The sequence below is a fragment of the Euprymna scolopes genome, chromosome 6 (assembly GCF_053919585.1).
Source record: "Euprymna scolopes isolate OS-2025 chromosome 6, ASM5391958v1, whole genome shotgun sequence".
NCBI classification, from domain to species: domain Eukaryota; kingdom Metazoa; phylum Mollusca; class Cephalopoda; order Sepiida; family Sepiolidae; genus Euprymna; species Euprymna scolopes.
In genome coordinates, this window is record NC_136487.1 from 174,882,258 (window position 1) to 174,895,154 (window position 12,897).

At 36.0% G+C, this 12,897-nt stretch overlaps 1 protein-coding gene across 1 annotated transcript in view; it reads left to right on the forward strand.

The window, feature by feature from the left end:
• LOC145278106 (uncharacterized) overlaps positions 1–12,897 on the forward strand; it is a 145,644-nt gene that overhangs the window by 122,921 nt on the left and 9,826 nt on the right. Inside the window, exons 2-3 of the mRNA XM_080130377.1 lie at positions 9,810–9,920; positions 10,064–10,436. Coding sequence (XP_079986503.1) covers positions 9,810–9,920; positions 10,064–10,436 — 484 coding nt within the window. The remainder of the gene's footprint in view (positions 1–9,809; positions 9,921–10,063; positions 10,437–12,897) is intronic.

Genomic DNA, 12,897 nt, shown 5'->3' on the forward strand with positions numbered 1-12,897 from the left:
GCAAAACAACTGTTCAGAAAAAGGGACGACTTGGCCCTTCCTTTCATTTTCGGTAGGGCTTATCTTAAAAGGACGGGGCGGGAGTGAGCGGTCATGACGGTACTTTGATGTTGCCCCTCTCCGAAATGAGGCCAGCCCACATGAGCATAACAGAGGATGTGGGTGTTGCCTTGAACGTATGGCCTCATCTGCCCATTCGACTACAATTCGTTTCACTTGTTTACAAAACTAAACCATTTGTTTAGAAAAACGATTTCCGGTATTAAACGACCGGAAAGGTTGATATGCTGTTAAACAAACACGCCCGGCCATTTATTATATTATTCTCATAAAAAAGAAAAAGTTTATTTAAAAATGACAATAAAACCTCATACGCTTTTGGTTTTATTCGGAGATCATTGTGTGGACAGGCATACACAGCTCTTTACTTTACATTTGCAGGATTACAGGGCGTTGCCCGGTCGTAAAATACAAATAATATATTTTAATACAGGGTGGAACGATAAAATTGTCGCCATAAAAAAATAACATTATAGCTTTATTTTAAAACTTTTATTGAAAAAATCAATTCAGATAACTTAATTATGTAGTAGAGCTGACATCTATCCAATGTAGCCGCTTTCAGCCTCAATCCCCATCTCGATACAAATCTGAAACTAGGAGCATGCCTTTCCCACAACTGCCAGCAGGAGCTTGGTGTATACTTGGTGGATGGCGGCGATCAGTCTGGCTTTGATATTGTGTATTGTGGGAGGTCACGTTGGTGATGTTCTCGATGTATAACCAAACAGTTCTTGTCGGGGGAGGAGGGCAGTGAGAGAAGGGTACAAATTCATAGCGCTCTTTCTGAAGCCAAACCTGCGTCTCTTTGGACTTGTGAGCCGGCGTTGAGTCTGCTGCCACACCCAGGGTCTCCCAGTGGCCACCTGATTGCAATAGGAGATCACCACACTCTTCAGCATATCCAGGTACATTTTGGTGTTGACTTTCAAGTCGACAGGTGGCATGATGTGGCCCTCACTTGAAACCACACCAAAGACCATAATCGTCGCCGGAAATTTTGTTATGTTGTGCCTTCAAGCATTGAACCATCCAGATTTACATTTTGATGGTGCTGGCAATGGTCCTGTTGTCATAACTTGGATTGGTAGAGAGCATTAGTTGTACAGCAGCGCATCTCCAATCTCACTCGTTGAACATTGTCACTTTCAGACATGATGGAAGTCTTCTTTTTCTCTTGGGACTGTGTTTGAATATATGGTTGTGTTAGTTTTATGCATTTAAAACTGCTTTAAAGCTTCACCGCTCACTCATTTTGCAACCAAATTTCAAAGTATTTTTACAGTTCATTGGCCACCTTCTCAACTATATTTTGCAATAAAAATTTTCAATTTTCGTTCATACAAAAGTTATAATAAAATTACTGGTGTTCAAAAGTCCTCAGAATTAGTAACGAACGTGAGACGTTTTTTTCTGATTGGCTGTTGGTTACCATAGCAACTTTTTCGTCGTCACCACCTTAATAAGTCACAGCGAGAATGCCGCTCGTATGCCATGTTATTTGGGTTAGAGAGAGTAAACAAAAGTGATGTTCTTTGCTGTGCTAAGGCTGATAATATTTCGCTTACGACGTCGCCCCTTAATTCTGTTTCTCTCTTTTTTGTCCATTCTTTCTGTTTATTTACTTAATTACTTTTTTTAGTTGCTTTTTTTTTTATTTAGTCAATTTAGAAGTTGGTAATTTTTTATGGATTGTTGATAATGCAATGATATTGAACACAAAAAAAAAGAAAATATTATTTCAAAACAAAGCCTAGAAAAATCATGGATTACATAGAAAAATGCGAGCATGAAAAGTAATGTTAAGATTAAGCTTAGAAAAATAAAAGGACTAGTTGTTAAAACTGGAAAAGCAAAAGACAAGATATTTTAGTAAGAAAATATAATAAATTTAAAATATTGCAGCATTAAGTAGTAGTGATTTCAAAAGTAAAAAACAAAATGACTTTTGTGCTATTAGCTAGAATCGAAACTAAAACTTATAGCTCTTCAGCCTTATCCATTAGCATCTGACCTAAATCAATACGTATACAAAAACTGCAAAAATGACGTTGTTTAATCTATAACTTTTAATCAACGCATGCATAGTAAACAGTCGACTTCTGCTAGGTCAAAATGAATGTTTTATGTTTTTGATTTCGACCTCTTAGCAGCTATTTTATCAGTTAAAAATCAAATCAAAGGTGTGTCATAGGTCGAAATGCCGTATGTATCAAATTTAAACTCTGTAAACCAAATCTTCAGAGAAGAGTTTTGTAGAGACTTTTCGCACACATACCAACAAGGTCATTTATATATATATATATGTGACATATTTCCATTCTATGGAAGTCATGTGCGAACGAACATCCCATAATTTTGTTATACCATATTTCTTCAAACTGAAACATAATTATCAAAGGATACAGATAGATATGAAAAGTCTTTATTAAAGTTTGTGCCTATTTCCATTCTATGGAGGCCAGGCGCAAGCGCAGACCCCACAATTTTATTATACTATCCCTATTTAAGTTAAAACATACTTATCAAAATATTATGTACATCTATATCAAAAACACTTGTAAATGTTTTTTTTTCCATACTTTGTGAACCAGGCGCGAACGCAGACCACACAATTTTAATGAACCACTGTTCTGCCAGATCAAACATACCCATTCCTGTGTCTCAATACATCTATCATTATATGCAATCAGTTTTTTTAAAATAGTCAACCATATAGGAGCCTATTCGTGACCAGACACACACGGCTTTATATTATAGATATATTCTTCTATCTATACTCCTATAAATTCGTTTTTCTTTTGTGTGTATTGATATTCATATTAAAAACCATCTTTTCTATTTATTTAAAAAGAAAATACAATTTTCTTATATATGGGTTGTGGAAATGCATTCACTAGCAAAAGATCTAGCTAATTTGCATATTCTTTTTAAACATTCATTTTAATTAATTCCCTATTAGTTAACTCTAGATGATCATCCCATAAGAAAACCGAAAAAAAAACTATTACGTGTAATTATGTTCATGCAGATATTCTACATGATTTATACTTGCATAATATTTGCGTAAAATCTTTACATTAAACATAAAATTGTTTCCATATATATTTATGTATACGTATATATTTTTGTTTGATCCATTAGTCTATCTATCTATATATCTATAAAAGTGAACGTGTCTGTGTGTCTGAGTACATTTCCCTACGCAATAACTCTGTCAATTTTTAGTCTACAGACTCGAAATTCGATATACAGGGTACTGAGATTTGGGGGAAATCGATGTGATCGGCTTTTGGCCAGAAATTTGGCGATTAAGAGGTCAATGTTCATTTATTTGACCTTTGAGAACTCTACCAAACTCCTCCGACAATTTGGGGTCTATGCACTTGAAATTTTATATATAGGTTCCTTGGACATGGATCTAACTTAATAATTTGATTTGAGCCCAAAACAAATTTTAAGGGGTCATAATAAGGGTCAAAGTTAAAAAAAAAAAATTGACCTCTGCGGTCTCTTCCAGATTACTCAGACAATTTCTGGTCTAAATATTTGAAATTTTACATAAAAGGTATTCAGAGATAGGACAAGCTTTTTCATCAGTTTGGGTCGAAAATTTTTAGTTACCAATATATAAATGTATGTATGTATGTATGTATGCATGTCTGCCTTAAATTTTCAATAGATGCGGCGGATTTTACCAAGATCAGTATCGTTTTAAAGTTCGACCTTTCATACGACAAATATCGAAAAATTGGCTAAAAACATTAATATCTTCCCCTTCAACTAGGCACTTTTCTACAGAGGGAGGGGGATCACTTTTTTCGCCGATATTTTTTAAAGTTATCCTCTCCTTTAGATTGTCTAGCCTTAATTTTAAAAAATATTGCTTCCATTTTGGCGGTGGTTGTAGCAGCATAAACGTTAGGTTTTACCCCGTTCTTTTCCTCCTTTGCAGTACAGGTTCGGGCCTGCCTTCCTACTACCACATTTTTTTTTTTTTTTGTTCAACAAACACATCAAAGACCCGGGCAACGCCGGGCTGAAATGCTAATATATATATATATATATATATATATATATAATATATATATATATATATATATATTATCGTGTGCTTGGACGTTTTGATCTTAAATTCTACGCAATAATGCAGAAACTATGCATGAATATAGTTCAGTGAAATGAAAATAATTATTTAACATAAAAATCAATAAATAATTAATCAACTCTCCTTTTTCAAATTTATATGCAAATTAGTTAACCTTCATGTAGTTGCTCACATATGCATGACTGAGTATATTAAGAAATTCGTTTAAATAATTTTTACATCGAAAAAGTCAGGTTTAAATATCAATGTCAGAGCGGAAAAAAATAACTCAACTTTATGTGTATCTAGATGATAAATGTTAATAAGAGATAATTTAAATCCAGAGTTAGCGTCTTTGTTTGTCCTTGTGATTCTTTCAAGTCTATCTTTGAGCGGCCTTCGAGTCTTGATAAGAGTTTATTTTTATTTTATTTTTTCACAGCTCTTGCAATGAATTCACTCTTATCAAGACCTGAAGGCCGCTCAAGGATAGAGTTGAAAGAATCACAAGGACATCAGCATAATGATCTAAAAGAAGATTTTATAACAGCAATTTCTTGATTCCACTGTTTTAGGGAAGTGAAATTTGGCATCTCAAAATCAGATAAGAGAAGAAATTAGATGTGTTTGATTCCAAGTGTCTTAGAAAGATTCTTGGGATCAAATGGCACGATCGAATCATCAACCAAGAAATCAGAAATTAAGGTGATTTCGTCAATCTGCAAACGACATCTGGGTTAGCTTAGACATACCCTAAGATTGGCTCCAAACAAAATTCATTTTAATCTCATTAACAGTGCAATAGATTGCTCAATTTTATAAAAACAAATAAATAAAAATAATGCAGGATGTTTGAAAAGTCAATGAAATAATATTGAAATTATGTTCTATAGGAGGTATGCGTATGGGGAGGGTTTTTTTTTTTTTTTTTTTTTTTTTTTCAATTTTCACCCCAAACAAGGCACAGTGCCACTTTGAAGCAGGGGGCTACTATCAGGGACTTAATTTGCAGGAACATTATGAAGGGAGATGAGCAGCAAGATGGTTTATTTGTAGACATTGCTGGAGTTGTTTTCAGTGTGTTTTTACGAAAATTCTCTTTTGAAACAATGTTTTGAAACAAAACATTGTTTCATTGTATGATTTTGCCGTGGAAAAAATTCTAAATGACTTTAATCCTTGAGTATAATCTTTAGTTTCAACAAGATTTGAAAATAATTTAAATCTCTAAGAATACTCGAATATATATTCTCGGCAACTCGGTAAGTAACATGAACACAGAATTTATTTATTTATTGTAAACCTTACGTCTATCCAAACTCGCAGAGATAAGTTAGATACATAAATAAATAAATAAATAATAATTATTATTATTATTATTATTATAATAATAAAGAGAAGAATTACTCTTTATAAAGTTCGGAGTTATATTAATACATTTTAAAATGGTCGATGCACACGCATGTAAGCCAATAATGTGCCAGTACTTAGTAAAAAATTCTTAAACATTGAACTTATGGAATATATATACTAGGCAACAGTGTGAGTAACATAGGCAGATTATTATAATTAATTATTGTTGTTATTATTATTATGTCATAGGAGTCTCAACTTTTGGATGTTTTTATTCCCCCCCCCCCCCAAAAAAAATCTTTGACTTTTAACATTCAAGTTGTATTTTAACATTTTCGTAATATTGATACTAAAATGTCAGCAGGAAAGCAAAACTTTAAACAAATCTTTTGAGTGCCTGCTCCTCCTCTTCTCTTCCGGGTGGTCGAAAGAAAGACGGAGGGGGGGGGGTTATATATTTATTTATTTTGAAAAGTACTTTTCTATATCAGTGTTACTTTATTATTTATTTATCAAGTTATCTTCTCGTCTTTCGCCCATCAAAGTGTGTGATATCAGAGTCGACAGCAGGGAAACATTTAAAAATCCTTGCTTGAATCTCATACTCCAAAATTAATTAGGAAGAAAAAATTTAGTGTACAAAACTGACGAATTTCTTTTTTTTTTTTTTTCATATATATGTTCGCATGAAAAAAAAATATTTAAAAATAGAACACTAGCAAGGATACTCAACATTGTCCGGGTCATTGATGACGAACATTTTACAAAAAGTTTGTGGAATGTTTTTCTTTCAAATCTTCTCTCTTCCTGCCAAAGTTTTCCCCTCAGCAACAAAGTCATTAAAGTCTAGATCATTGTTGAGATGGTTTGTTCTGTTGGCTGAGGTATATCACTGGTCCTGTGCAGTTCTAGGAGGTTCGCCTCCCCAGGCTTTGCCTTATCACCCTTTCAGAAGAGGTTAATTTATAACTACTTGCCTAAGCTGCCCTACCTGAAAATATCGAAGGGCTGTCCAGACATTTTTACAGGCCAATGTTCTTCTAGGAGACCGACTTTTCAAATCACACTTCCCTGACCTTGTCACATCTTGCTGCTGTGGGAGGGAGATAACCATATTTCCTCTCCTTTCTTTTTCTCCCCCCATCTTTCTCCCTCTCCTCCACACTTTCTCTGACAATTAGTTCAAAATGCAGAAAACAAGTCATCAGCAGCAGACTGAACGTTTGACATAATTTCAGTGCCTTAGGAACAATTAGCAGTAAGAATAGAAGTATTGTGTTACCCATCCTCCCGCACTAATTCCATCCCTGGTAACCGCAAGGTTTATCATAGTCGGATCGAGATCATAGAAACTTGATTATGTAATGCTTGTGCGGGTGTCTTCGGTAGTTTTTGAGTTGAGCACACATATACACACACAAACGGAAATACGATTTTCGCTTATATAATAAACTAATAGGTGATTAAAAAAAACAACATTTGAATCAAAATTAATGTATATGACGTAATGATGACGTCATCATTAAGTAAATAAACAGGAAGAACATTTAAAGTGGGGTTAGGGTTAGTTGAGCTTCTTTCATGCAAAGACGAATCGCATTTAAAGCTAGAAGCGCGCGCGCACACTGCGGCCACTATAGTCATGCAAATAAAATATGAATGAACTGTTAACATAATTTTCTTCATTTTTGCTTGCATAAAATAGAATTTTTTTTTTTGTAACCAAAAGCAAATGGTACGTTTGCTTTTTTTTCTAGTGTCTTGTGTGTGCTAGCAATGACTAATCTATATAAATAAAATAGACGTATGTATTGTGTGTAAATATTTAACTGAACTCAAACTACTGGTCACATGACACTAAAATTAACAGAAGATAGTAATCATACACTAAAGATGGTTTATAATAAGTAAAAACTTTGTTTGGCTGAACAATGCGTACAGAAATATGTTGGCAAGTTGAAATGCAAAATGTTTCATTTTAACTTGCTGACATATTTGTATCACTTTTGCGCATGCGCGAATTTATTCATAGCTTGAAGTGGTTTAATTTTAAATCTTTCTTATCTATTTGTCGATAGCTCAAACGGTAGGGAACGTGACTGGAATGCTAAATGCTTTGGTATGGATTCTGGCGATGGCACTCAAACTTTTCTTTTTACTTTTGAAATCAATACTTAATATTCAACGGAGAATTAGCTGTGTAATAATAAATACGAAATCTGCATGAATTAATATATATATATATATATATATATATATATATATATATATATATATTAATTCAATTTTCACCCCAAACAAGGCACAGTGCCACTTTGAAGCAGGGGGCTACTATTAGGAACTTAATTAGCGGGGTCATTATGGAGGAAGATGAGTAGAAAGATGTTTGTTAACATTACATTTGAACTTCTGCATATCAGTGCAGTTGGGAAAGCAGAATCCTGGAAGGGAGTTCCAAAGACCCGCAGTTCTGGGGAAGAAACTATTAGAGTAAAAGGCTTTCTTGCAACTAGGGATCTCTACTGTAAAGGGATGAGACTTAGTAGCTTGTCGGGTTTGTCAGGGATAGTTACGTCGGGGAGGTACAAGTGTTTGCAGTTCGTCAGAGCATTCACCATTAAAGTATTTGTAGAACAGGCAGAGGGATGCAACATCTCGTCGATGGGACAGAGGCTGAAGCCTAGATGACAGTTCAGGACCTATCAGGTTGGCGACTCTCTTTTGAACCCTGTCCAGGAGCGAGAGACAAGCAGCAGATGAACCAGCCCAGATATGACAACAGTACTCCATACATGGGCGAATGGTTGCCTTATAGAGGTATAGGATACTGTCAGGCATAAGTAGTTTTCTAGCACGGTAGAGAGAGCCAACCTTCCTTGCAGCAGCCTTGGCAATGCTCTCGATGTATCTATTCCAGTTCATATTCCCTGTAAACGTTAGGCCGAGGAGTTTAAAAGAAGTAGTTTCAGGCAATGTGTTCTTGGCCATTGCTATTGGTGGTAGAGAAGGTTTCTTGTAATTATTGAAGGAAACAAGTTTAGTCTTAGCAGCATTGAATGTGACCAACCATTTTTGTCCCCATTCCACTACAGATTGGAGGTCATCTTCTAGTGTTTCTGCCATTTCCTTGGATATGTGTTCATTTGTTTTCCCCTCATATCTGTTATAGAGAGTGGTGTCATCGGCAAATATACCCATCTCCGAAACAATTTTATCAGGGAGGTCATTTATGAATATCAGGAATAATAGAGATCCAAGGATAGACCCCTGAGGTACTCTCGCATTTATGTCATATTGTTTAGATGTACGACCGTCGAGGGCAACTTTGATTTTTCTATTACTTAAGAAGGATTTAATTACATTATGAATTCTTTCAGTGATTCCATATGATCTAATTTTCCTTAGAAGACCATCGTGCCATACCCTGTCAAAAGCCTTAGATATATCAAGGGCCACCGCTCTACCCTCCCCTGTTTTGTCCAATGAACGGTATATACGTTCAGAAACTACAGTTAAGATATCTGCTGTTGAACGGGCTTGCCTGAATCCATATTGTTTGTCAGTCAGGAGTTTAGCAGCTGTTAGGTGCTGGACTAGGGCTTGATTAACTAAGGACTCAAATATTTTGGCGAAAAGCGGAAGGAGGCTAATGGGGTGATAATTTAGTGGGTCAGTTCTTTCACCAGAATTCTTGAAGACTGGTACCACAGAGGCGGTTTTCTCGCAGTCAGGAAAGCAAGATTCGTTAAGTCATTTATTGTAAAGTTTGGACAGAACTGGAGCAACCTCGGCAGAGCATTTTTTAATAGCACAGCCGGGATGAGATCTGGTCCACATGCTTTTGAGGTGTCTAGGTTTTTTTATAATAGCATGTACCTGAGAAGGGGTGATTTTCAAATCGTCTAGTGTGGCGTCTGTTCGCAGAGGAAAATCAGGGAGTGAGTGGTGTACCGAGTTCAGTGTGGAGTTTGAGGCAAACTGACTGGCAAGCAGATTAGCCTTGTCAGTTGCCGTGCAAGAAGTGCATTTTATGACCGGGCAAAACCGTGTGCCCCCACCCCCCACCCACTGGTAAACAAATCAATTCACTAAGAACAATAATAGGAGGTCTAGAAGCTTCCGAATTTTTAGCTCCATATCAACACCGGATTCTATGCTACAGAAGTGGTGATGAACAAGGAACGTTTACATTATTTTGAACAACAGAAAAGCAAATCGTGAATTTTTTTTTTTAATTTGTCGTTAAAATGTTTTTGCATTTTTTCCATATTGCAACAAATACTAAAGTATAATTCTTTGTTTTTTGCAGGCAAAATGATGCGACATGACGTCCTGCGTTTATTTGTGATTGGTTTGTCTGTCCTGATGTTTGTCTGCATGTTGGTCTTGTCAACCATTGCAGGACACTCCACTGACATTGGTAAGCGTTGTCATTTTATTCTAACGTGTTCTAACCCATTCTTTTTTCTCATCCTTTTCTTCTCTCCTCCTCCCTCTTTCTCCTTTCATTTTCTCTCTCTCTCTCTCTCCTAATCAGTTATTTTATTTTCTTTCCCTCGACAGGCATCTTTGATGAGACAATTAGTGAGGTATCTGCCAAATATGACACCAACATCACTCCAGCTCGGCAAACGTTTGCCATCTGGGGTGTCATCTTCACCTGGCAAGTTCTTTGGCTTCTCTACGGAGTCATACAGACATGTCGGACTCATGTACGAAACTACCTGTATGTCTTCCCACCAACAATGCCCACCGGGATGTACCTGAGTTTCATTTTCAACAATGTCTGTATCATCATCTGGCTTTTCATGTGGACAAAAGAGATGCTGATCGTTTCTTTGGTCTTCCTCATCCTTGCAACCGCATCTCTCTTCGTCGCATTGTATTTCTCATTTTCCACACTCTACAAATTCCTCGGATTACTTTACAAAGAAGAGTAAGTATCGAAATCGCAAAGTTTTTGTTAAATTATTTGCATTTGTTGTCGATGATGATGATGATCACTCATGATGATGATTTTTATTAGCATTCGTTTCACCAATATCATTCTATTAAAAAATACTTTCTAGAAGGTTATCAGGTACTTACAAGATAGACCACATGAAGGTTGCCAACATTCCTAACTGAAAGTGTTTCTATGGAATGAATTTGACACACCTAGGTTGTCAGCACACATCGTTAACCACTGAATCACCATCATCATCACTATATATATATATATATATATATATATATATATATATATATATATATATATATATATATATTGTAGGGTTATAAGCAGGGTTGAAGGTTTCATTAAATTATCTTCGCATCTCAAAATCAGAGACGTGTTTCTCTGCTGTTTCCGGAAGATCTTTAATCAATTTTCTTAATTCTTGTTGCAGTAAAAAATAATGCCCAATTACAATTGTCTGCTCCATTTTTCCTCTTTCTTCAATAGCCAAATGATGGATCGAAATGCATTATGGTGGAATTTAATTTCATAACGAAATTAACTTTCTTTTAGAGAAATTATCTCTGACTTGTCAGGGAGTTTTGATTCTATTTTCTTATCTAGAATAGACACCAACTCCCATAAATAAATAAACCAGAAAATACCGGAAACCCCTTTTCACCTAAAAATATTATCTGTAAATAGAAGTAGGCACTAATGAGTTGCACAACGAAATTAATTTTCTTTTGGAGAAATTACCACCGACTTGTTGGCTGGCTTTGATTCTAGTTTCCTGTTTAGAACTGAACTGTAACTCTCCGAAATAATTAAGCAGGAAAATACTCTTTTCACCTAAAAATATTATAAGTAAAAGCAGCTTGGGAAAGTAAATAACTTGGGAAGCTCCATCAAAAAAGAAAGTAGTTATGATCTATGAGTTGCAATACAAGATAGGTAAGCAGCAGCAGTATTTAACCAGATCTGCATGATCTAGAAAAAAAAAAAAAAAAAAAATGAACCTTGGATCTAAATGAAAATTTTATAACAGCAACGTGTTGTTCACACTGTCATATGGAAACGAAACTTGGCATCTCAAAATCAAACGGGAGATGAAAATAGATGCATTTGATTCCAAGTGCCTTAAGATTATAGGGATCAAATGGAGTCATTGAATTACCAACCAAGAAGTCGGAGACTGCACAAACCAATAGTTAGTCTCGTCGATAATCTGCAAACAACATTTAGGCTGGCTCAGACATACCCTAAGATTGGCCCCAGAGAGAATTGCCAATCCCTGATGGAAAAAGAGAGAAAAAACCAAAAATCAATTGGAAACAGATAATCGAAAGAAACTGGAGGGATGCTGTGGATTTTTTTTTTTTTTTTTTTTTTTTTTTACATGGAGTTCACCACTTATCAAGGCCCAATGGCCACTCGGGGATAAGGGTTATTGTGTGTACAGTAATCAAAGGGATAGTGTAGCAATAGTATTGGAGAATTCGTAAGGTGTCATTACTTAGGGGGGGGGGCGGTTCATCAGGAATTTGTTTGTGTTGGACTTGAAGACATCCAGGTTGAAGTCGGGAGGGGAAACAGGCAAGCGGAACAGAGTTCCACAGACGTGCAGTTCTAAGAAAGAAGCTTTGTTTATGGAATCTACGTTTTGATTTAGGCACAGATAGGGAGTGGGGAAAATTATTGATGGTGGTTTCAGGTAGTCGGGTGTTTTTTGAAAAAGATTGGTGAGGGAGGACCAGAGAATGGAGCTCAGACGAGCACTTGCCATGGAAATAACGATAGAACAACGACAGGCTCGCTACGTCTCTTCTGTGGGAAAGAGGTTGCAGGGTAGAGAAAAAAGCATCCCCCACCAAGCCACGAAGTCTATTTTGTACTCTGTCAAGGCAGGATACGCTGTTTTTAGCAGCTCCCGCCCAGATGTGGCAGCAGTACTCCATCCTTGGGCGTACTAAAACAGTGCCATAATATGACAACCTCATGTGTCGCAAGATATGTGGGCTTCTAAGTTTAAGTCTGAAATTTTCATCTCTTATTCTTGAATTAATTCATCTTTACAGTCTAGTGGAAACGTGGTCAAAATTAATAGAGAAGATAAAATGGTCATTTTGTAGTGGAAATCAGTTTCTGTGCAGTTAAGGTTTTGAGGAATATCATAATGATCATCAGGCTATCACGCAGTTGTCGGCGTTCAAGAGAAAAAAGGTTAAATTTTTTTCAAGTCCGCTATCATAAGGCAGATCTGATAAATCCTGCACCATTTAAGTAGTCTTTGAACATTTTGTTTAAACTAACCTGGATGCCTGGTGTTGCCCGGGTGCTTGGAGGTGTGTTGAGCAAAAAAAATAAAAGTAGACGGGGGTAGTAGGCAGGCTCGAACCTATATTGCGAAGGAGGAAAAGAACGTGAAAAAAAAAAAATGTGGCTTCTTGGCCGTTGTGTC